General features: G+C 39.5%; 1 protein-coding gene across 1 annotated transcript in view; it reads left to right on the top strand.

The window, feature by feature from the left end:
* Nucleotides 1–24,297, top strand: part of LOC122811932 (ABC transporter G family member 9-like) — a 338,279-nt gene that overhangs the window by 240,157 nt on the left and 73,825 nt on the right. Inside the window, exons 7-9 of the mRNA XM_044084109.1 lie at nucleotides 9,769–9,862; nucleotides 16,453–16,516; nucleotides 17,380–17,522. Coding sequence (XP_043940044.1) covers nucleotides 9,769–9,862; nucleotides 16,453–16,516; nucleotides 17,380–17,522 — 301 coding nt within the window. The remainder of the gene's footprint in view (nucleotides 1–9,768; nucleotides 9,863–16,452; nucleotides 16,517–17,379; nucleotides 17,523–24,297) is intronic.

Here is a 24,297-nt window from a genome sequence, read left to right as displayed (position 1 = left end):
TGCAGATGTGTGTGTGTGTGTGTGTGTGTGTGTGTGTGTGTGTGTGTGTGTGTGTGTGTGTGTGTGTGTGTGTGTGTGTGGGTGTGTGTGTGTGTAGGTGTGTATGCGTGTATGTGTGTGAGGGTGTGTGTGTGTATGTGTGTGAGGGTGTGTATGACTGAGTGTAGACAGATAGAGATGCAGACATACTGACATATAATATATGGAGATATATAGCTATAGCTATAAATTAGTCATGGTAATATCATACCTGAGTATGATATAATCAGTAGAACGTTGTCTCAAATTTTGAATAAGATTGTTAATGCAGATAAAAATTGCTCAACTTTTGCTTTTCATGCTTTACCTTTCTGAGTAATGTCAATCCAGGCTTCTCCAATAATTCTGAAGAAAAGTTATGAAAATCGACATGCGGTATAAGGGTTACGGTTAGCACATACTATTAAGGTGGAGCAGGCTGTGCCAATGTTTTTCCTTGCAAGTCTCTTTTGCTATCTCTCGCAAGCCTCATAGAGGACTGCCATACAACAATTCAGATGACATGAGCCTAGATGAGGCTTGGAATACCACTCTTACAGCAAAGAAAAGATATCAGCAGTTAGACTCAGTTTTTTCTTACCTATCACTGTGTTCTTTTATAACATAGACTTTAACATTTTATTAGAGTGTTCAAAATAGGCCATCTGTTTGAGGGTGGTGTACAGATGTCCTTATCTGTTTCACTTTAGAGTACTGGAAAAGTTTATGCTTTACACTGGACATGAATGGTGTGCCTTGAATAATCAGTAAGAATTTCTTGGGGAATTATTAACCTAGAAGAGCAAACCAGTTATTTTACTCTGAAGTTAATTACCAGGATATACTCATGGACATTATCCAGTTTCATAAATGGGCCCACAATGCTTATTACTATGTCTTTAGAAAATACCTCCACAATGGGTAAAGTCACAGAGAATTCTTAAATCCTGCATTGGCTGCTGCCATTTGACAATCCGAACAGGTAGCACAAAAGTCCTCTATATCTTACCAAGTCAATAAAATCTAAGCAAAACTCTGACGTTTGTTTTGTCCATTCCTGAATGACTACCGATAAAGTAGTTTTATGCTCATTTCTTTACAAGTGTTCTGAAAGGTTTTGGAACAATAACTGACTCAGTATCTCTTCCCTCTCTTTGGTTCCTTTGTATAGCAGGCAGTTTCTTACCTCTGAAGTTGGGTCATGTAGTGGGCCTCTTCTGTCTCCCTTATAGTCTGTATTCTCACTAGCGCTGTTTAGGGTATCATCCTCCCACTGAACTTTTTAAAATTGACATGGCTTATCTGGACATCAGGCCAGTCAGTGTTTTCCTTGGTATTTTGATGTGAAGTGGAGCTTGTGGCCTTTTCTCCCCCACTGTGGGCAGTAGCATATCTAGGGTGGGGTAAGGGGGCAACTGCCATAGGGCACAAAGTGTTGGGGGTGTGGCTAGCCGATCCCAATCTCACTTTAATGCAGTACCAGCTTTTAAAACTCAGTATTGCATTTGCGGTCAAACCTGGGTGCTGTAAAGCTCCTTGTATTGTCCAAACTATAGCAACTGTTTTTTTTTTTTTTATTTTTATTTTCTTTTTTAACTAAAACACAAGCGCTGTAGTGCTCCATGCTCCATGCAGGCAGGGTATAAACTGCAGAAACTGTTTGCTATATCTGTAGCAAGCAGTTTGCTACAGTTTAAAAAGAAGAGTTTTTTTTTTTTAATTAAAACATGAACGCAGTATCGTTACATGCAGGCAGGGTATAACCTGTAGCAACTAACTGCTATTTTTGTAGCAAGCAGTTTGCTACAATTTAAAAGATGACTCTTTTTTAATTAAATAATTTGAAGAAGGGTTGGGGACAGGGTACAGAAACAGGACCTGAATGGCTGGAGCAGGGAGGTGTCATGCATCTGGCCAGAAGGAATATCCATTTTTTTTTTTGCACTTGATGGAAGAGCAGGGGGGAGGTTGTAGATCTAACTGTAATAAGCTGATTGTTGTGATTGGCGTATTAAAGTGAAGTCTTTTTTTTCTTTTTGGCTCTTCACTTGAATAGCTGAGGGGGTGGGGTGCTGGTTGAGCCAGCTACAGTACTGAATGCAGGTGCAAACCTTTCTCCTTCATTCAGTTTATCCTTTATAAAAAGCAACTCCTAAAATAATCTTCTTTCATGAGATATATTGGCTGTTTCCATTTATCTTCCTCATAGGTGGTTTTACCTGCTTTTCCCTTAGAGTCTTGCTTCTTTCTTCTTTCTGTGTGTCTTTCTTGCTTGATATAGCAAGGATGGACTTAAGATTCTGCCCAGATTCCCCTTATTCCTGTTGGTGAATATGAGACTCATCTGCCTTTTCCTCAGTCTCTGTTTCTATTTCCCTTAGTATATTCTTAACTTGGGGTCTGTTTCTGACAGTTTCTATGCTAGCTTCTTTTATCACTTTAACTGCTGCAGCTTTTTGAAAAGACTCAGCAGTGGATTTATCTTAGCCTTGTATCCAGAGACAAATCTTGACTATTTTAGTGTTTTCTAGTCATCCATATTTGAGTTTGCTGGGGTTGTGTACTTTTATCTGGCTGAACATCCTCCCATAACTTCCATAATTTCTTAAATTGAGGAAAATCTTGGCTTGTGATTATATCATTAGACAGTTATGGCACTAGAGTTACAGGATGTAAACTTTTACCTAACAGAATCAGCATGTCTACTTAATTTATAAGATATTCCCTCTTCTCTCAATGTACACACGTCTCTTCAATTTTCTGTTTACTAGAGGTCTTATGGTTGTATGTTTTTTTAAAATATTGTCATTTAACCAATGTAATCATGCTTTTTTGAGTCCAACAATCCTAGTAATTATTTGTCTTCTGCTAAAATACATTTCATAAGACCATTGCTAGCACAGTGACAGAAAGCAGATTCTACACTTTTAACCATTCAGCATTGTCATACTCCATTGATATATTCTCAGTCACACTTTAACTTATACCTATGAAGTATTCCTCATTATGAGGAATGTACTTCATTTTGAGTCTTAAAATACATGTGCAGCTCAATGTACCATATTGAAAGGGTCTATTGCGCATTCAGTGTTAAGAATATTTTTGAACTACTATCCATAGTAAGTAATGGTGGATAATATTACTTTATCAGAATAACTTTTATAGGTATAAAATAGCAAATTTAGCCATTCTGCAAGCTGTCTAGTTAAAGTTGTTAGTAAGCTGTTAGTTTGTTAGTTTGTGTTCCACGTTTTGCCCATTTCTTCACATTATAAGAGGTAGTGTTCCACATTTTGGAGAAAAAAGGTTGAGAGCTATGCTTTTACTGACTGCTGACTAGTATTAACAGCTATTGTATTACTGACATCAGCTGTATAACAACCAGCTATATGTTCTTTTCTACAGCATTTAAAATAAATAAGATCAAACTATGTTAATTGTTTTTTCTTGATTATAAGTTCTGAAGGAACCCGCGTTGGTGGTGCTGCGGTAGCGTTGTCGCCTCACAGTAAGACACTGTCCAGTTCGATTCTCAGCTAGAGCGTCTTCTGCGTGGAGACATGCATGAATGGGCGTACCTTTGTTGAAGTTTGTGTGCCAGGGCTGGTAACTCGGCATGTAAAAATCATCTACCAATCATTAGCGGACCGGAGTTCCGCTGTGGCGACCCCTAACCAGGAAAAGCCGAAAGACACAACATAAGTTCTGAAGCAAGCATAGAGGAAAGCCTATAGGTTCATAGGGTCACAGGTAAGTGTTAGGCTAGCTACCCTTGTGAGTCATTTTAAACCTAGGCAGTTTCCCTTTTGTGCTCAAAATAATATATCCCATTTGGTTATAGATTGGCCTTATCCATGTTCAATAATTATATATTACTCCTCTCTCATAATTATATATTTCTTCTTATGAGAATAACTGGGATCATACCATAAATAATTTGAGGGGACCCATGCATGGGATGAAGCATTTAGGAGCTGCCTCTGTCCATTAGTAGCACAGGGGGCAGTCCAGGGGTAACTTTTCTGTTTCCCATCCATAGATCTGAGTTGTGCTTGAATACAGACAGGGATTAACTTTGTTTTATGTGGATGAGGAGTCTGTTTCACAGCAGCGGTATTGTCCTCAAGATTTTCCTGTCCTTTTAAACCATTCTCTTGATGTTACAGAAAAAGATTATATCCCTACACTGAGCATTTCTGATGCCATTAGACTTGCTGATGTGCAGTAAATCCCTCAGTAATAGTTCAGAGGATGCCTTGTATGCCATACACAGGTCACTTCTTAGCAGTCTGTAGGCTACTGAGTATAGTGAGAGGGCTTTGAGCCAGTCCATGTAGAGCCTGTTATTTAGGCCTTGTATCCTTTTAGTAAGGTATTTCTGTAGGTGTTCCAATTGTTACATGTGTCTAGAGAGATACATGCCAAAGGAGCATTATATTCAATGACTGGCCTAATGACAGCTGAGTAAAAGGAGACAATGACATCCCTAGCTCTAGACACAATCCCTTTGGAAGCTGTGTAATATGGAAGGACTTTCTTACAACAATAGACACGTTGCTCAAAAATTAGGTCACTAACCACATAAGTTCCTAAATCCTAAACAACTGGACCAACTCATAGGGGCAGATTGTCAATGTGGTAGATCCCTGGAGTAGATGACTTCCCAAAAGATACAATAATGCATTTTTTGACATTTAGTTTCTGTCCTTGATTTTCTTATCAATTATTTATTTGAGACAAGCCTTCCTGCAGGGTGGCTAAGTCATTTGGGGATTCATCTGCAAACGTAGTTAGCCAGAGCTCATTGGTATTGGCCTTTACTTCAGTAAAATAGATGCCAAACAGGAGAGGTCCCAACACATAACCATGGGGGACTCCACTGGTGACCGGTCTGTTTGTGGAGGTAACCTACCCTATTTTGATTATCTGTGTCCTATCTATGAGCTAGCTGGTAATCCAGCAGGTGACATGGGGGGTTATTCCCAGTTTGTTTAGCTTTTCTACTATGAATGGGGAATTATATCAAATGCTTTGGCCAGATCGAGGTATGTGGTGGGCACCTTTTTACCTTCATCCAGTGCTTGGAGTGACCTTTTTAAAAAAATCCACTGGGTTGAGTAAGCATGACCTACCCTTAATTAATGTGAACTGAGAATGGTCCAGTGTTTAGAAATTCCTTATTTCCTGATTCATTTCATGATAAGTCTTTCCATGGCTTTGTATATGAGGCAGGTCAGACTTATTGGTCTGTAATTGCCTGGGTCTGTGGAATGGCCCCCTTATACAGGGGAATGACTGTAGCTGTTCTCCATTCCCTTGGTATAAAACATGTGGAGGATGAGATTGAACAATGTTGTTGGGGTGTGGCTAAATCATGCTTCATGCTATTTAAGATGCTTCCAGGGATCTTGTCAGGACCCATCAATGCAGTATTTGTATCTTTTGATAGCACTTTTAGGACTTGGTCTTGTGTGATAGCTGGAGGTGAGCCAGTTTCAGGTATATCTTGAGGGACAGACAGAGGGGAGAGAGGGGAAAGTTATAGCTAAATTTATTAGCCAGTAGGTTCACTATACCAGCTTAGCGCATTGTTGCATTCATAGCCAGCCTTAGGCATAGGCCAAATAAGCGGTTGCCTAGGGTGCCAGTCTAGCAGGGGTGCTTTTCCAGTATTTATTTGGTATAGGAAGACCCAGATGGGGGCACTGGGTAGTGTGGTGGGGGGTGCCATGGAGCCCTTTTGCATAGGGCACCAGTTCACCTAAGGCCGCTACTGGCTGCATTGTGCTTCTGAGATTACGAAGATACCTAACAATGCATTGTAATTGTCCTTGGCTTGGACAGCTATTTTAGCCTCAAACTTGACTTTGGCGGATTTTATTAAGCTCCTAAGTTGTTTGTTTCTTTCATTGACAAGGGCTCTAACATTCTAGGAATTACTCTTCTTACTTTTGTTCAAAATTATTTTCTTTTTCTTATAAAGCTTATGGTTCCACCATGTGGGTTTGTTCCTGGGGTTTTCCCTGCACTTGTTCTTACAGGGTACAGCTGCATCTATGCAGCTGTTTACATGCTAATATAGTGTGTGTGGTGTGCATTTCTGTGTATTCAGTGGAGTTAACTGGGTTTGGTGGGGATCTGAAGCTTGCCAATGTATCACTTAGGAGTAGGTAGTTTGTCTTAAAGAAATTTCTAAAGGTATCTTCGGTGGAAGAGATCACTGGTTTCAGTTTTATTTCAAAAGAACTGCTGGTCAGAACTAAGAAGTGATGAAGATACACAAGGTATGATACAAGATGCTTCCATTTTAGTAAGGACAAGATCCAAGATGTTATTCCTCCAAGTTGGTACTCTAAGTTTTCCAGGACAAAGTCAAGGAATCTCTGTGATTGTGCACTAGTGGTGGTGTAGGTTTCCCCAGAAACATAGCTGGTTCAACCAGCACCCCACCCCCTCAGATCTTTAAGTGTAGAGCAAAAAAAGGCACTTCACTGCAATAAGCCAATTACATTGTAAGTGATCAGATTATTCTAGTTAAATCTACCCCACTACCCCCACCAGCTTTTCCACTGAAGAGCAAAAAAAAAAAAAAAAACTCTGCCTAGCCTTTCAGGTCCCTGTTTCTGTGCCCTAACCCCAACCCGCCTTCAAAATATCTTATTTAAAAAATCCTTCTTTTAAATTGTAGCAAATTGTTTGCTAAAAAGGTTACAAACAATTGCTACAGTTTATATCTTGCCTGCAGAGAGTGCTACAGAGCTCATGTTTTAGTTAAAAAAAAAAAATTGTATTTTTTTCTTTTTTCTTTTTAAACTGTAGCAAACTGTTTGCTACAAGTGTAACTAACAATTGCTGTAGTTTATACTCTGCCTGCACGAAGGATTATGGCACTCAAACAGTTCTTCTTTTTAAAGTGTAGCAAACTGTTTGTTACAAATGTAGCAAACAGTTGATACAATTTATACCCTGCCTGCACAGAGTGCTATATCACTCAGGTTTTAGTTAAAAAAAATATATATATATATATTTTTTTTTTTTACTTTTAAACTATAGCAAACTGCTTGCTACCATTTAAATCAACACATGGAGCGCTATAGCACTCAGGTTTGACCACAAATGCAATAACAACTTTTAAAAGTCGGTACTGCATTAAAGAGAGATCAGGACTGGCTGATCATACCCCTGAACACTTTGCACCCGAGGCTGTTGGGTTTCCCAGTCTGTAGTTGAATAGTTAAGATCATCCAGGAAAATGGTATTGGGTTTAATACTGAGTGATTCTAGTTCCTGTAGATAGGTGTTGTAGCTTTTGTCATAGTGGGAGTTCTACAGCTAGCTAACAAATGGCACAGGACCTTTCTGATGGTTATTTGGACATGAAGAAGCTCTAGTGCATCATGCTGCTTTACCAGCCTTGATCTGAGACTCTTCTGGATGTAGATTGAGACACTTCCACTTTTCCCCCAATACTGCGCAGTAGCTGGTCTAAATGTGTGGAAGGTACTATAGCCCTGCAAATCCAGAGTGCTCTCTGCTATTTTAAACCATGTCTCAACCACTACACTGATGTCAGTGTCTTCCAGGGTGAGAAGGGCTTATAGGGAGTGAAGTTTCTTGTTCAGACTCCAAGTATTGATCAGTAATACCTTCATATTTTCCTTTGATTCTGTTATGTTGGTAAGTTTATCAGGTTGGCATTTCCTAAAAAAATGCACTATGGGGTTGGACAATTTCTTTGCCAGTAATCTAAATCCTTGAGAGGACATATGCAGGCCATCCCTGGTGAAGCAGCATGGTCTGTTGAACATAACCTCCCAGGCTGACAAATATTGGACCCCCTTTAAATGACATCAAAAACTAAGCCAATTATTGAAGTAAGTTATTTTTTACTCGTATAGCATCATCACCCTTGCAGAAGGTAGAATGTTGCTCAGTACTAGGCTCATACCTGCCTTGGAGACATAGTTTGAGAGTTCCATCATGTCTCTTTTCATATAGTCCAAGGAGGTACACCTCAAGTCAGTGACACCAGCATTAGCTATGACAGAGTTATACTGGTACTTGTTGCTCAAGGACTTCAGTGCATGTGTGATCTGACACCAGACAATTAAATAAACATCACTCTTTCCTTGCTCAAACTGGTAAGAGTCACATATGTATGCCTTTCAGTGGAGCAACCTATAACAAAAATGCTTGGCTGGGTCAATGCCTGCTTTACAGACTCAGCATCTGTGACTTTGAGACTTCTTGTGCTATGTGAGGAAGTTGGCTTAATATGTTGTGTGCTTTGTGCCTGTGTTGTGTTTTGGAGGTGTTTGAGGTTTGGGCAAGTTAGTCTTAATAACCACAGCATATGATGGATTATGTGTATTGTGATGGCCTAGTGTGATGTGTGGTGTACTGCTGATGATTTTGGAGTCTTAAGTTTATGGTATGTGAGATTTTTGCCTCCAAGCATATTTTATATATATATATATATATATATATATATATATATATATATATATATATATAGATATGTGTGTGTGTGTGTGTGTGTGTATACATCTCTCACACCCTCTGTGTTATGTTGTTTGAGTAATAGATGATCGTCAGACAGCATGAGACAATTCTTACACTGTCTCAAGACACCCATCTCAATCAGGCTAGTACATCATAGGTTCATAGGTTCATACTAGGCTATCTGACCTGGGGCAATTATAAGCCTAGCTTGATTCTGTATGGCTTACGCCACCCCTTGATTTGAGCATACTGTGCCCTTTTTAAGGTTTAGTTTACTGTGCCTCTGTCTAATAGTGACACGGGAGTAATCCCTGGGACAAACCTACGATCCCCCATCCACTTCAGACCTATACTGTGATCATGTGTTGGTCAGATGCTACACTTCTTTCCTGAAGGGCAGCAGTAGGTTTTATTAATGCCATTTTCTCCCATTTTGTTTCCTTGCAGTACTCCATTTCCACAGTCAGTATGTATACGAATTGGTTTCTCACAGAGTCCGTTGCATCCAGAGTAATAAATAAACTCATTAATACAGCGCAATTTCCTTCTGTAGTATGATATTCTGCAGACTGTTTCTGGTGGGGAATATAACTGAAGGAAACAGTCTTCCATGGTAAATAACAGCCTGTCCTGGGAAGGAAAAGCAAGAAAATGTTACCGCAGTTAGGAACATGTGAACATGTTCTTATGCTAATTAACAGTATTCTGCCATGACTAACATGAAATGCTTTGGTTTCCCATTGACTTTTTATTATTGTTTAACCCTGTAATTGTTTATTTTTTTCATTCAGATCTTTCTATGCTGAAGATTTTTTTAATGGACTACTGTTACGTGTCGTCATATTTTATAGATCTGAAATGATGTTACTCTATAAGTGGGGAAGTATATATTTGAAAGATACTAGGACCCTTTTACCATAGTCATAAGATCTAGACATAATCAATAATCATTAGTTTTCCTATGGAAAGCCATCTAATGTATTCCATTTAAAAAGGCATAAGTTTCTCTTTACGGCCATTGTATAGGTAAGTACTGGATAATCACTATTTATCATCAATAATAATGGTTTCTTAAACAATGAAAAATATGTCTCATGGGAATTACATGAAACAGCCAAATGAAGGAATTCTGACTGCAATTAATTCAGTTATTTATTGTGCTGTGTTTAATAAGAAATGACAAACAGAAACCCTGTCTGTGCCTGTTAGCAGTAAATGCCTGCTCTTTCTCTACGTCTTGTTATACAGATTGCCTACTTTGGAGAGACAGCAAATATTGTGGATTTCTTTGCCAGCATTGAGATGCCTTGTGACCCTCATTACAACCCTGCTGACTTCATCTGTAAGTACAAAGTCATTTAGGACATACGCTTAACTGTTGTCTAACATTGCATGATTATCTGCTCCTGCATTTAACTGATTTCCTTTCTTTGTGATCAGCAGTGGGGTTGTTTCCTTCGGAGTCCTTCTTGTCCATATTTACATGATGTTGGCACCACTGCTATTACTGCAGGTTAAGAAAGTGCTCCTTCTGCCTCATTGTCTCATAGTTGCACTCATCCTGACTCAGTTTCATCTCAAAGTACTTATTTATTAAATGAAAGACATCTCAAAATATACAGTGTTCCACTTCCTTACATACACTCCTTAACTAAGTACTGCTTTCAGCAACAACTGATCATTGTAAAACACTGCTTCACCTTGAAAGGGTTTGAAATACTTATTTTAAAAGAGATCATCACCACCAATTACCCCCTTTTCCCATTGTATGTGTGTCAGCTGTCATTGCCTCTCTCATTTCAGAGCCTCTTCCCTACCTTCTTCAACAGTCACGCTCGTCTGTTTTCTGTCTTACAATCCATTCATCTTTTGGCTAGATGTCCTCATCTCCTCTTGCCTTTTCTTCTGTCTATCCCAAATCTGCTTTACCAAACCATCTCCTTCTTTCCATCACATGTGACCAAACCACTGTAATCTGTTCTGTTTGACCTTCTCTGCAATTCAGGCTACTTTGGCTTCCACTCTGATGTCATCATTTCTTCCTCTGTCCTACAGTGTGCATCCTACCACCTGACTCAGACACCATCTCCATCAATTTAAGCTTCTTCAGCTGCTCTGTTGTCCCTGCCCAGTTTTCTCTATCATGCAGAAGAATGCATAACTGCTTTACACTACTTTTTTAGCTTCTTTGTCATTCTTTGTCATATACTACTTCTGACCTTCTGTCAGTTGACTACAGCACCTCTGATTCTATTCAGATTTTCCTTCTCCTAAACCACACCTGTTAGATTCTTGAAGGTGTTACTCTGTAACACTGCTTTCCTTCTATCCAAGTTTTCATCTTCTTCTGATTTCTCCCATTTGCTGTCAAAACCACTGTTTTCTTGTCTGTGCTCCATTTCATCCAATGGGCCTTTAGTTCAGCATTCCAGTTCCCTATCATTTGCTAAAGTTCCTGTTCAGAATCTACCTGTAGTGTTATATCATTTGCATATTGTAAAGTAAGTCACACTGGTGCTTGTATCACAGAATACATGGATGGATGACTGGCTAAATGGATGGAAGCATGGATGGATATGTGAATAAATACTGAGTCTACAGTCACCTTTTCCATAAGCAAAACAGTTGCAATCTCAAATCACTTACTACTAATAAAAAACACAAAAAAGGGCTTTGCAGGAAGGAAGACTCCTGTCTCCCATACCCATGCATCACTAAATATATTAATTCCAAGTGCACAGCCTTAGGGTAAGGAGAAGCTTCCATACCACCCTAATTATAACTGTGTTAATTATATCACTTAGTCCTTAATGCAAAACTGAAAGTACATTATTACAATCATAGACCAGATTATGGCACTAGTAAGGATTTCCATCCAGACTTTGCACCAAAATTATTTGCATGTGTGAGTTGATGTGTCTTGCATGGTCATAAGGGAGATGTCATCTTATAAGGAAGTTTGTAGGGTTTAGTAAAAATCCATTCCATACTGTTGACTTGGCAGGGACCAGCCAGATGTAGCAGAGAATGGTGAATTAGAGTGTTAACAGCAGATAGATGTCATCTTATAAGGAAGTTTGTAGGGTTTAGTAAAAATCCATTGCATACTGTTGACTTAGCAGGGACCAGCCAGATGTAGCAGAGAATGGTGAATTAGAGGGTTAACAGCAGAGCAGCAGAAAGGCAAAGAAAGCCAGTGGCTCAAATAACCAAAAATAATATTTTCAGAGCTGAAGATCTGTCCTTTCATACCTGCAAGTGCCTAAAACTAGATTCTCTTGAGATCTGACATGATCGGGTTAGAATCTCAAGTTACTATGTATCTGGGAACAGAACCACTGTAGGTGGATACAATGGCAGCCAAATCAGAGATAGGAAGGCAGCCAAAAGGGAGATCCCTATAGAAACAAGCTACCCATTAGAAGCCACTATGAAACATTGAGTTACAACATGTCAATGAACCAACTTAGAGGTTTTAAGCAGTCAAGAACTTAACAAAATTAAAAATGAAACCTCTCCTTTGAATGGGGATCCCCCCCTTCACAATCATCCCATGTGGGAGGCAAGCCCACCACATCCCAATTCCATGTTCACACAAACATGAAAAGATAGGAAATTTCTAAAAACAAAGGAGTCACTGCTAGTACACACTTAGAAATTGTACTCGCAGTAATTTCCTATGGAAAACAGCTGTCTGAGTGTTCAGCATTATTGAGTTGAAGTCAGCAGGATTGCACATCATCCAGCTTGCACTTAGCGAAGTGTAGGTAAGCCTAAATTACCTGACTTTTGCAATCAGTTAAAAGCTCAAGAAAAAAGTGACATCTATTTATTGGTAACTGATAACCAGGTAGGTGGGTAGATTAAGTGACCTTTTCAGCAACCACCCAGGCTTCAAAGAAGCAAGATTACAATGCATAGAAATAGAAACACAAATTTACAGAACATGCAAATCTGCGTAGCTTAAATATATAACAGAAAACATAAACCTACTGAATTTTATAGAACATGCAAATGTGGGCACTGCAGTTTAATCATATTTATTTATTTAACATTTGTTAACCGGAAAAGTCTGACTTGGGACAGGACAATTTTCAGAGGAGGCCCAGGGAGAAATGCTCCAGATGCATGTCATTGTAATGTGGGAGGAAACCCACACAAAAGCAGGGAGGACATGCAGATGCTACACAGAAGGCACCCCAGCCAAGAATTGAACCAGAGAACCTCTTATTATGAGGCAACAATGCTACCACTGCGCCATCATAAGAAACAGTGTATACATGACTAGATAACTATACACACCTTCTGTTAACAAAAAGTGAAAATTACAATAATATTTACAGCAAAACATATTTGAAGTCATCAGACAGGCAGTGCTTCCAGAATACAAATTGCTCCTGATTGCACTGTTGAATCTTCAGGCCAGCTAAGTAGCATCCTTGCATACCCTTCTGAAGCTTATCTTTCTTGTTAATGCATTTGGTGATTGTGCTGATTAAGCAGAAAGATAAGGTGGAAAATGGAGAGGATGGCAAAACTAAGCAAGAAACAAGTAGAACTTATAAATAAGCCCATTTAGATCCTAATCCATCAATTAGGAAACATTACCAGCAATGAGCACTGTGTAAGATACTTAGAATTGTATAAATATACCATTCTAGTGCAAAACAAATTAGCAGAAACAAATTAGCAATCTCTGTCAGAAATAATAGCCAACAAACAAAGTGCTAAAAATAGCAAAAACTAGAAACAGGCCCTTCTAGCATAGGTAACAGACAGGGCATAGACAGGTGAAGTCTGAAATCCACTGTGGCATACAAGATCTGCCTTTACCAACATTTTCCAGTGCCATTTATGTTGATTACTGCCACAAGTTATGGGTAGCAGAAGTTGGAGAAGAGGTGAGGAAAACAGATCGGTGCTGTGTTCCAGGTATGAGATGACAATGTGCCTCATGGACTTGTGGAGAAGGCTGTGCACTGTGGCATGTAAGAGAAAAAGCAATTAGGAATGGGAAATGTAGCAGTGAGAGGTAAAAATATGTGGCTGAACATCTGGAAAGGAGGTATCATGATCAAATAGTTACAAGAGCACATCAGAGGTGTTACATAGACAGAGATAGTAACTGCTGGAGGGACTTCAAGGGTGAAGCCAATAGGAGCAATAATTAGAAGAGGACTGGGACTGGGGTAATTTAAAAAGGCTAGGGGATAGGAAGTTGGTAGTTGATGGAAGAAGGCATGGAAGAGGTAAGGAATCCAATGGAAAAGGAGTCCCCACTGGAGAAAAGGACATGAGATGATAGTGCAGCATGAAATGATACAAGGAGCAGAACAGGAAGAAGTTATTGCAAAGAAGGGAGCAAAGACTAATAGAAATTAAGTACTGACACAAGAGTTGGTTGAGGCAGGCAAAGAAGCTTCTGCAGAAAGGAAGAAGCTAGAAGGGAGAATCTGAGTGATACAGGATGGCACGATGAATCAGGGGGAGAGGAAGGAAAAATGTAGACCAATAGTTAGTCAGGAAAATCAAAGTATGTAGGAGAAACAAGAATGGATAGCAGGTACTAAGCAAGACTGGAGAGTTAACAATGATGCTGTAAACAAGACACTGGAGATCAGGCCCCAGAGGGTAAGAAATAGGGCAGGTGTACTCAGAGTGAAAACAGTGACAGGGCTGTCATTGGAAAAGCAATGTGAACAAAGGTAAGACCATGGCTCCTGTCATGGTCCACATCTGGCCCAATTATTTAGCTATATGAATAATGGAGGAAGTAAGTAGTCATGAAGTAAATTAATTGTCCCAAGGATGTCAGGAGTTTAGGTTCATGTTGACTTTCTCAAAGGTACTACCAGACCCTGCAACCTGTGTGCTAAAGAAATTATTAATCAAGAACAATGATGTATGACTGCCATTACAGCAGAGGGAAGGAAAGAATGAATATATGTGTGTGGGCATCTGCTAGGATGCATGGGCTGGGAAGGAGCATTATGACAAGGACAGGCTGTAAAAACAAAACAAAATATCCACTAAACAAAGAAAAAGCCACAGGCCAGAGAGACTCTGACAGAAAGTACAGCCAATATGTAAACAATGCACACCAAATGATGCCAAAAATAAGTGCTTTTTTTATTAACTGTAAACTTCATCAGGCTGCACTTCAGTAAGAAAAGGGCAATGTTGTTGAAGAGGTGGGCTTCATTGCACCTTTAAGATAAGAGAAAATGGGAGGGAAGAAAGATAGAAGGAAAAAGGAAATACAAGTCTAGAGACTGATTAAGTGTGGGAGAGAGGGAGAAATTAGAGATGACAGGACACTGCATGTTATTTGTCTGAGTTTTCACAATAGGGGAATGAAAATTAGACCATGCTTAGAGAAGGAAAAGGCACACAGTGACAGAGACAGAATATATGGGTAGATAAGTAAATGGCAATTGGAAAATTAGGAAAGGGACTAGTCAACTTACAGGAGGAAAAGGAACAGATTACCCATCTGAGCACTCAAAATTCAGCAGATACCTCAGCAGAATCACTCACAAAAGTCTCCAGCCAGTGAGGATGTAAAAGCTAACTAAAGAACAACTATCAAGAGTGAGGGACATAACTAGTAAGAGCCACAAGGTACTAGGGCCCTCATTATTCAACATATTCAGGGCCACAAGGTACTAGGGCCCTCATTATTCAACATATTCATTTCTGATATTTTAGATGTGGGATTAACGAATCAAGCCTTTTGGCAAATGACACGGAAATTGTGGCCACCGTCTTGAATAGGTGAAATAGGCCAAGAAGGAACCTGTAAGTATACTAATGGTGGGCAATGAAGTGATAACTAAAGTCCATTGCAGATAAGTGCAAAGTTCTGCATTATGGACACAGTAACATAAAAAGTTGTATACAACTCATGGGATGTTAAACTAGAAGAGATGGTGGCTAGACTGGACCTAGGAGAACCATCACAGCAGCCTTGGATCATCAGGCAAAAGTAAGAGGGGGCATTAGGAAAAGCCAAAAATGTGTTCTACTATATTTTGTAAGAAAAATACTCCATTGGCAGGAAAGCTATACACTTCCTCTTTGGGATGTTGGTAAGATCATGCCTGCAATACTGTGGGCACTTCTGGAAACTGAACATAGAAAAGGATGTGAAACAACTAGAAAGTATCCACAGGAAGACCATGAGGGCAAGCGGGAGATGGGAAAGGAGCACAAACAGTGTGTAGCATGCCTGAACTTGTGTTCATTAGACAATACTGCGGGGTAGGATATGGGTGCACAAGATACTTCAAGAGAAAATTGAAGAGGAACTGAGATATAAGGGTGGGCCATCAGGTGCAACTGAATGATACTGGCTTTAATCAGAACTGAAAAATATATGCTTTACACAGAAGATTGTACCCCTTTGGTACAAATTGCCTAAGTGAGCAATGGGATGTGAATGCACAGAGGCCTTCAAAAGGGCAAAGGACATCTGGAAGGGTTGGAGCAACTGATGGCATGAGGAGGTAGAAGCCACCAATGAGATGTACCCAAAAGGCTACAGATGTGCAAGCTGTCTGCTTCTGCCATTGCATGATTCAATTGAATATAATCTGTGTTGCTGTATAACAATATTACTTAGGCTTAAAGCAACATACCCAGATCAGCAAGATAAAGAAAAATACAGCTGGTAGGGAGTTCTGTTGCCTCTATGGCTCTTGTGGTTACTGGTCATGTTTCTATTTTGAGTAAGAGAATATCATATACAATTTTGGCAATGCAGCATCTGCCAGCCTCATGCAATAGGGTGAGAAGGCAGAATAAAACTTGGGCAGCAATATCCAACTGCCATCTGCTGAGAATAGCATCTAATACAGGTATAGGTGAAGGCAGAATTTTAACTTTTGTATTTCTAATTTATTGTTTTATGTCTTTTTACATTTTATCATGCAGTGACTAAAGTGAAGGAATCACCTGAAGTGCGAGCACATATTATTGAAGCCTCCAACGAGTTACGGTATGTCATTGTCAGGGAAACATAATCCACAGCTTCTAAACATAAAATACAGATGGAAAGGTGCAGGGGGCATTAGACACTTGTGTACGTTATATGAGTTTAAATTCTGTTTCCACAGTGAACTGGATTGTTGATTTTCATTCCATCACAGTTCTATATATTGCCTAACATAGTTATTAGCTGTTTGTTTTAATTAGTGTTTGGTGTGTTGGAACAATGTTTAATGCTCCTGCTATGCATAAAAACAATGAATCTGAAGCTCACTGTCTAATAGTACTGACATAGTAGTCCCATTTTAGAAACAATGTTAGGATGAGAGTGAAGGAGCACACTTACATGGAAGTGGCACATCCCGGTGAACCACATTTCAAACGATTTGTTGCATGTACTGCATATCTCACTCGGTCACTCAGTGTTGTGCATCTAGTAATGTTCTTCCAAGCCACTATTACCTTCTCTTCCTAGTTTTCTTATCTGTGCATAGGTACCTGCACTGCCTTATTGGCACCTTGCATATGGTCACATTAATCCCATTTGAAGCCTCACATCTCCAGCAGTACAAGTCCTGCTTATGACTTGGGATCAGGAACAAGTGTCAGGTCACTGAAGGTTAATCAAGAAGACAGAATAGAGTGGGTCAAATGGTCTCAGTGGACAGTCTGTTCCTATGGGGGGACAAAGTGTCCCAGAGGGCAATCTGTTCATTCATATCCTCATGAAAATGAGTGGGCCATATCCCAAGAGTGGTATTGTTATCACTAAATATGAAAATGAGTGATCAGTACTGAGGGAAGGAGGCATGCTGTACTGTAGACGAATATGTATTTGGCCTGTATTAAAGGTGTTTACTGGTCTCTTTTCAGCAAAAGCAATAAACAGTGTCCTTTGGACTATGTAGCAGCATTTATTCACAAAGGAAATACTAAGGATCAACAAAAGATGATACTGATGGGTCCAGAATCAGATGGCCATGACGTAAACATCCAGATTCAGCAACCGGAAGAAGGTAAGTCCCTTTCACTTCTGTAGTGGTGTTTTTTGTAAAATTGAAATACCACTAACTGACATCTGTAGAAACTTCTGCAATCTGCGTCTGGCACAAACTAGCACAATTTGGAGCAGTGAATGCATTAGCTTCAATATCTTTAATGATGTTCTTCATACTGATCATTGCAGCAGTAGTCTTAGGTATATGGATATATCCTGCCAAGGATATAACAATTGATCAGCTTCCAAAGCTTCAGGGCACCTCCCATGCACCCAAACTGTCAAGCAGCTCAGGCTGAGCTGACTTAAGGACAAATTGGCATGAAAACCTTCTGCTCTTTCCTGCCACTGAAGAGTGTGCTCCTCTGAGGCTTGTGAGGTTCAATGGTTGGGTTTTGCTTTCCTTAACTGAGAAGATAAGTTCCCTTTAGGGAAAAACTTCCATTTTCTTATTTGAACTGATGTTTTATTACTTTCCTGTTCAGGAAAGTTATTTTAAAGCTAGCAGTGTTGTGCTTTAATGGATTGTCATGAGAGTGTAACATACTTATAAATGGAGCAATTGTTTCTATAAGTCTAAAAGTATATTTTCTGTGGATAAATTGTGTTTATTTTCCATTGCAGGGGCTGCCATTGTGTTTGAAAGTGCTTTTTACTGTTTTTTTTTCTGTCAAAAAAAACAAAACAAAAAGTAACTTTTGTGGACTGCTAATTTTACTGGCATTGGTTGCTTGTTTTCCCCAGGACAGAGGCACCATTTTCAGCTGGATCAGTTCCACAGTTGGTCCTTCTTACAGTCACAAAAAGAAAAAGTTAAGCAAACAGCCTTTACTACCACAGCAGGCTAGCAATTTAGCTCAGCTGCAGGTTGGTGACTCTGCTCTGACCATTTGTTGTACTTCAGACTGTTCATCTTTTACCCTGGATCCCTCTGGTCTAGCACCTACAGCCACTATGAACCAGGAGTTAGCAATGTCTTCTACAGCTTTTGGGGTCTCCTCAGTGGGCAAGGAAGACCCTTGAGAGAGGTAACAGGGAAGGTTTCCCTGTTGTATTAGAATACTGGGCCCATCCCTGGGAAAGCAGTGGCTGCCAGTAGTAACACAGTTGGCTCCATTTTCCCTGTCAAAAAGAAATAGAACACCAAACATGTATTTAGTCCTCCTCAGATTTATTTGGATAGGAGTTCTGGGACTGCTTCAGGATTTGATTCAGGTTATTGATCCTTCTTGTTGAGAAGTTTCCAATAAAAGAAAGAGGAATGTTAACTTTCCTGAAGAGATTCAAGATTATGAATCTGAACAAGAAGAGGCAGGAATGGATTAAAGATTTTCTCCTCAGATTTCTGATTGAGACTCAGAGGAGAGCTCACGTTCTGATTCTCCCTGTGGGAGTTTCTCCTTCTCTGAAACTATTACTAGAATGTCCCATTGTTTTCAGTGGGGGAGCACTGAGGTTTCTCAGTCCCTCAGAAAATATTATGAGCTATTACAGAAGGAATTTCCAGGACCTACATCCATTCCTCATGTCCTGTTTGCTTTAAAGGATGTATGTATTACTGCCTGCAATTTTCCTGACAGTCAGCCAGCTGTCCCTAAAAAGGCAGATAGGATGTATAACGTTCCTCAGTCTTTTACTTTTTTATAGACTATTCCAATACCTGACCCAGCAGCTACAGCCTTAGTTAACTCATCTGCTGCTAAGCACTTAGTTAATTCTAATTCTACTCTTTCTAATAAGGATGAAAAAAGTATTGATAGGTGTGGTGAAAAGTGTGTACTTATGCAACCTTGAATTTCAGAATTTTAAATTGTCAGGCTCATAATTTTTTTCTGACATATTGTGAAAGTATTATGAATGTTTTATCTGCAGTTTCTTCTTGTGAAGAAAAACCTGCTTTAAATAATGTAGTTTTTTTCTGTTGCGTAGGCCACTATTCATTGTTTGCAGTATGTATGTATGATTCTGTTGATGCCTCTCCCAGGGCTATGGCCACTGGTACTGCTTTACAGAGGTTTGCTTGGCTGGATTCCCAGAACCTCCCAGATACTGTAAAAATGAAATTTTTAAGTTCTCTCTTGGATAGAGATTTAGTGTTTGGCCCCCTCTGCTGCAGAGGTGATCACAAATTGTGATGAAAGGGGCAAGCTAATCCAGGAAATCTATAAGATTTTTCAGCCCTGCTTGCCCAAGAAATTGTCTTTCTCCTCGTCCAGTTTCAGCAAAAAAACAGAATAAACAGTCTCAACAAAATTCATGTGAACAAAGGTTTAAGAAGTGGCAAGGAAAGTCCAAAAAAAGTCTCAAACCTCCCAAAACCAAGGACACTCCAACAAGTCTGAATGACTATACAAGAGACCTTGTGACCCCCTCCTACCCTGGCCCCTTTTCTCTTCCAGAAAGAATGAATCTCAATTTTTCTGTTTGGCAACAGATTGCTTCAGACAAATGGGTTCTGAAAATCATTCATAAAAGTTACAGATGGCAGTGGGAGGAAATTCCTCCTTTTGCAGGGGGGGGGGTGTCATTCCTCACCCTGCAAATAAGACTCTTTTGTTTCCACCTGTTATTCATCACATGCTGTTCTGACGAATGATAGAAGCAGGTTCTCCTTCCCAGGTGGGGAAGGGGCTTTATTCAAGGATATTCCTCTTCCCAAAGAAAGAAAATGCCTGGAGACCAGATTCTTTCCTAAACTTGTTTGTGATCATGCCCAAATTCAGAATAATGTCACTTCACAACCACTTGCCTCTTTCTCCTCTTTCAAGTTTCCTGGTAACACTAAACTTACAAGATGCTTCATCCAGACCTCAGGTGTTTCTTAATGTTTTGTGTGTTTAGATCACATGATCAGTTCTTTGCCTTACCCTTTGGACTATCCACTGCACCAACAGTGTTCACAAAGTGTCTAGTTCCAGTTATAGCTCAGTGCAATATCCACATTTTTCCATATTTAGACAACTTGCTTATCTTTGTAGAGTCTTTTTCAAAATGTCAGGAATCTCTCTCTTGGGTGAGAGATCTCTTGCACAAGCTGGGATTCCAAGAGAACATTCCAAAGTCTTTCTTGACTCCCTCATACAGGATTGTGTTCCTAGGATATCAATTAGACACCTCAGTTCAAACAGCTTTTCTTCACAGAAAAAAAAGATCTTTATTTAGATTTATTTCCAATTTTCCACTCAGACTTCAGTCACTGAGAGGAATATCTCAGGATTGTTGGTCTCATGGCATTTATGAGTCTCATAATACTCCTGGCAAGAAGCCACATGAGAAAGATACAGTGGTGTCTGAAATCTCTTTGGTTCCACTATCAATACCCTTTATCTTTTCAGATCCCAGTAGTGGGGTTTATTAGAAGAGAAATCACTTGGTGGAGACAACAGAAATTCTTAATTTAAGGTCTCCTCTTCTCCCTCCCTGCTCCAAAGCAGTCAGACATCACAGACACTTCTGATTTTGCTTGGGAAACAGTTTCAGGAAAGATAAAAGTGCAGGGGGTGTGGGACACCAAGGACAGGTACAAGCACATAAATATCAAGCAGAGGCTTTCCCTGATCAAGGCACTCAAGTCTCTAAACCATCTTTGGTCCCCAGGACCTCTTCAAGTGGTTACAGACAATACCACAGTGATGTGGTACATCAACAAGCAAGGGGGAACGAGGTCCTACCCCATTTGCAGATTAGCCATGTTAACTTGAGATATAGCTTTACAGTACAATCTCAGTCTACAGTCATCTTACATTCTGTCGGAGCAAAGCTTTGTGACAAACAAGCTGAGCAGGACAAGGTCAGACCCTCATGAATGGAAATTAGATCTGGGTGGTCTTCCAGGATTTGATTCATCTGTGGAGAGTTCCTCAAGAGGACCTGTTTGCCTCCTCTCTGAACTATCAACTGGCAAAATTCCATTCCAAGACTCCATGCAAGAAGGCCTGGAAGACAGAAGGAATGTTCCCTTGTGCTTTTCCATCCTTTCCACTAATATCCACGGTACTTCTGAAGACTCAGAAAGAATCCTGAAGTTCATTGTGGTGGTGAATCCCTTCTGGATCAGATATAAGTGGTTCTCCCTTCTTTTGGAAATGGCCAGGGGGAATTAAAAACAAGCTTCATCACAGAATGGATCTACTCACACAAGAACAGGGGTGTTTGATACACCATGACATCAATCATCTTCAGTTGACAAAGTGAATGACAGGGCCTTAATTCCTTTTAGTCACCTGTTTTCTGATGATATGCAGCAGGTACTAATGGAGGCAAGAAACTAAGAAGAAGACTAATGGAGGCAAGAAAGCCTGCTACTAGAAACTTATATATTAGCAAATGGAAAAGGTTTTCTGACTAGTGACAACAACATAACTAGTACCCATTCAGGACTAGTTGTTCTCTGGTTCTGCAAAATTTGAGTGAGTTATTATCCTAATAGCCTTTCTTATTCCTCTCTCAAAGTTCATTTATTGGCCATTTTAGCATGTCTGCCCATGAATTCTCCTCTTTCAAGGCAGTTGCATGTGAACATTTTCTTGAAAGGGGTTTTGCATAAGAGGCCTCCAGGTAAATTGGTGTCTCCTCCTTGGGATCTTCATTTTATGGTAGAGAAACTAATACTTGTTCCATTTGAACCAGCTAATCTGTCTCACTTGAGGTTCTTAACATGGAAAACAATTTTACTGATTGCTCTGACATCTGCAAGAAGGGTATCTGAGTTGCAATGCCTTCTGCTGAGTCAAACCTACTTCATTTACCACAAGGACATGATTTCTTTGAAAACTAATCCTTCTTTTATGCCTAAAGTGGTATCTGAGTTTACTTTAAGCCAAACTATCCATCTCTCCATTTTCTTTCCTGAACCTGAAAATGTGGGGGAAAGGATACTCCATACCTTGGACGACCACGGACAACTCAGGTACTATCTTGACAGAAGTAAATCTTTCAGATCTTCAGATCAATTGTTCATTTCTTGTGAAGGTAAGAAGAAGGGACAACCTGTGTCAAAACAGGCTATTTCCAAATGGTTAGACAGTGACCACAAAAAGGATGGTCAGAATATTCCAATAAGTATTCCAAAGCTTTATTTAACAAACTTATTTATGTCTAGCACCTTCGCTCTAAAGCCGTTACAGAGACATGTAATTTAATTGGTCTTAATTGATTAAGAGCATTATCCATTATTGTAAGGCTTGTCATGAAGGATCCCTGACAAAAAATATTTCAAACAATCCTCAGTCTTTCTTCTTGTCCATAATAAGACAAAGAAAGATACCATCACTAGTACAGCACTTAAACATAACTACCAAGTTGTTGATGATGTAGCTCACTTACTTGAAACATTTACTGATGTTTTTCTGTTTGTTTTCCTCCAAGGCAGTGCTAGATGCTGGCTGTCCTATTCCTTATGTGACATCTTGTTTGTGTAGTTATTTGAGAAAAAGTGTTTATATTTATCTTTTATTTTTTAACATTTTTAACCAGGTAAGTGGACTGATCCATAGACCTTTTTTAGTCATGACATGACTGGTCACAAGACCAACTGTGGTGATGGTGCAGCAGTAGCGTTGTCACCTCACAGTAAGACGTTGTCCTGTTCAATTCTCAGTTAGAGCGTCTTCTGTGTGGAGACATGCCTGAATGGGCGTACGTTCATTGAAGGTTGTGCGTCAGGGCTGGCAACTCAGCACGTAAAAATATACTGCCAATCATTAGCGGACCGGAGTTCTGCTGTGGTGACCCCTAACTGGGAAAAGCCAAAAGACACAACAACTCTGGTCACAAGACCAAGAGTACGTATAATTTATGAATATAGGGACAGTTTATTGTGGTCAGTTAAGCCACGTTTTGAGATAGGAGGGAAAACAGAGGATCTGGAGAAAACCCAGCACTGGTCTTGATAGAATTTCATGAATTTTCCAAAAAAAATAAAAAATTTCAATATGTACTTTGGCTCCTATCCCATTACATCCTTTTCAAATATCCCTGCTCAAAAGTTACATTCTTTCATGTTAAGAAGTGGGATTGGTAATTCCCAATTCACAGAGGAGGAGATAGGGCTATGAGTTAGAAGTGTAGACCCATTTATGGTTATCAAAATTATTGTTAAAGGGTTTGGACAAACATTATTCAAACTCTTAATACTTTCACTCATAATTAGTCTTCTTTCCTGTCAGTATGTGTTCATAAAGAATAGAGCATGCCTTACCAACCTACTCAGATGCTACAGAAATGTGATTTATGATTTGAATCAGGCATTACCAATTAATGTTACCTAGTTTGATTTATTAAATGCATTTGACAGTATTCTTTATTGTGGGTTTATACATGTCCTGGCTTATTTACTAGCTGTCTGACAGATCATTTTCTCTATGTTTAGCAAACAATATGTCCCTGTCACTACAGATGTCAGGTGTTCCACAGTGATCGGTTTTGGGCCCCATATTATTTCATACTTTTACAATCACCATGTCCAACATTAATTACTTACACCTGGTGCACCAAGTTTGCAGATGATACCAAAACAGTAAAGCCATTGCTTGCTAGCAGTATGGAAGTACTTAAGATTTCATATACTGTGCATTGATAAAGATATAGTTTTTAATATCAAGAAATGTTTAACAATGTATTTTAGCAAAAATAGCAGTTTACCCCTGTGATGTCAACGCCTATTTATTAACTTAGCGGATCATTATAACGATTTAAAAACTTTAGCTGATAGTAGGTTTTCTTTTGAATATAGCATCTCTCTTTTATTATTTGTAGACATCATTTAGTTATAAGACCTGTGGTGGTGGTGCTGC

The sequence above is a fragment of the Protopterus annectens genome, chromosome 9.part0 (genome assembly GCF_019279795.1).
Source record: "Protopterus annectens isolate FY-2018-M chromosome 9.part0, PAN1.0, whole genome shotgun sequence".
In the NCBI taxonomy this organism is placed as follows: domain Eukaryota; kingdom Metazoa; phylum Chordata; order Ceratodontiformes; family Protopteridae; genus Protopterus; species Protopterus annectens.
The sequence above is the reverse complement of the archived record's forward strand: the minus strand, read 5'-3'. Positions and strand labels throughout refer to the sequence as shown.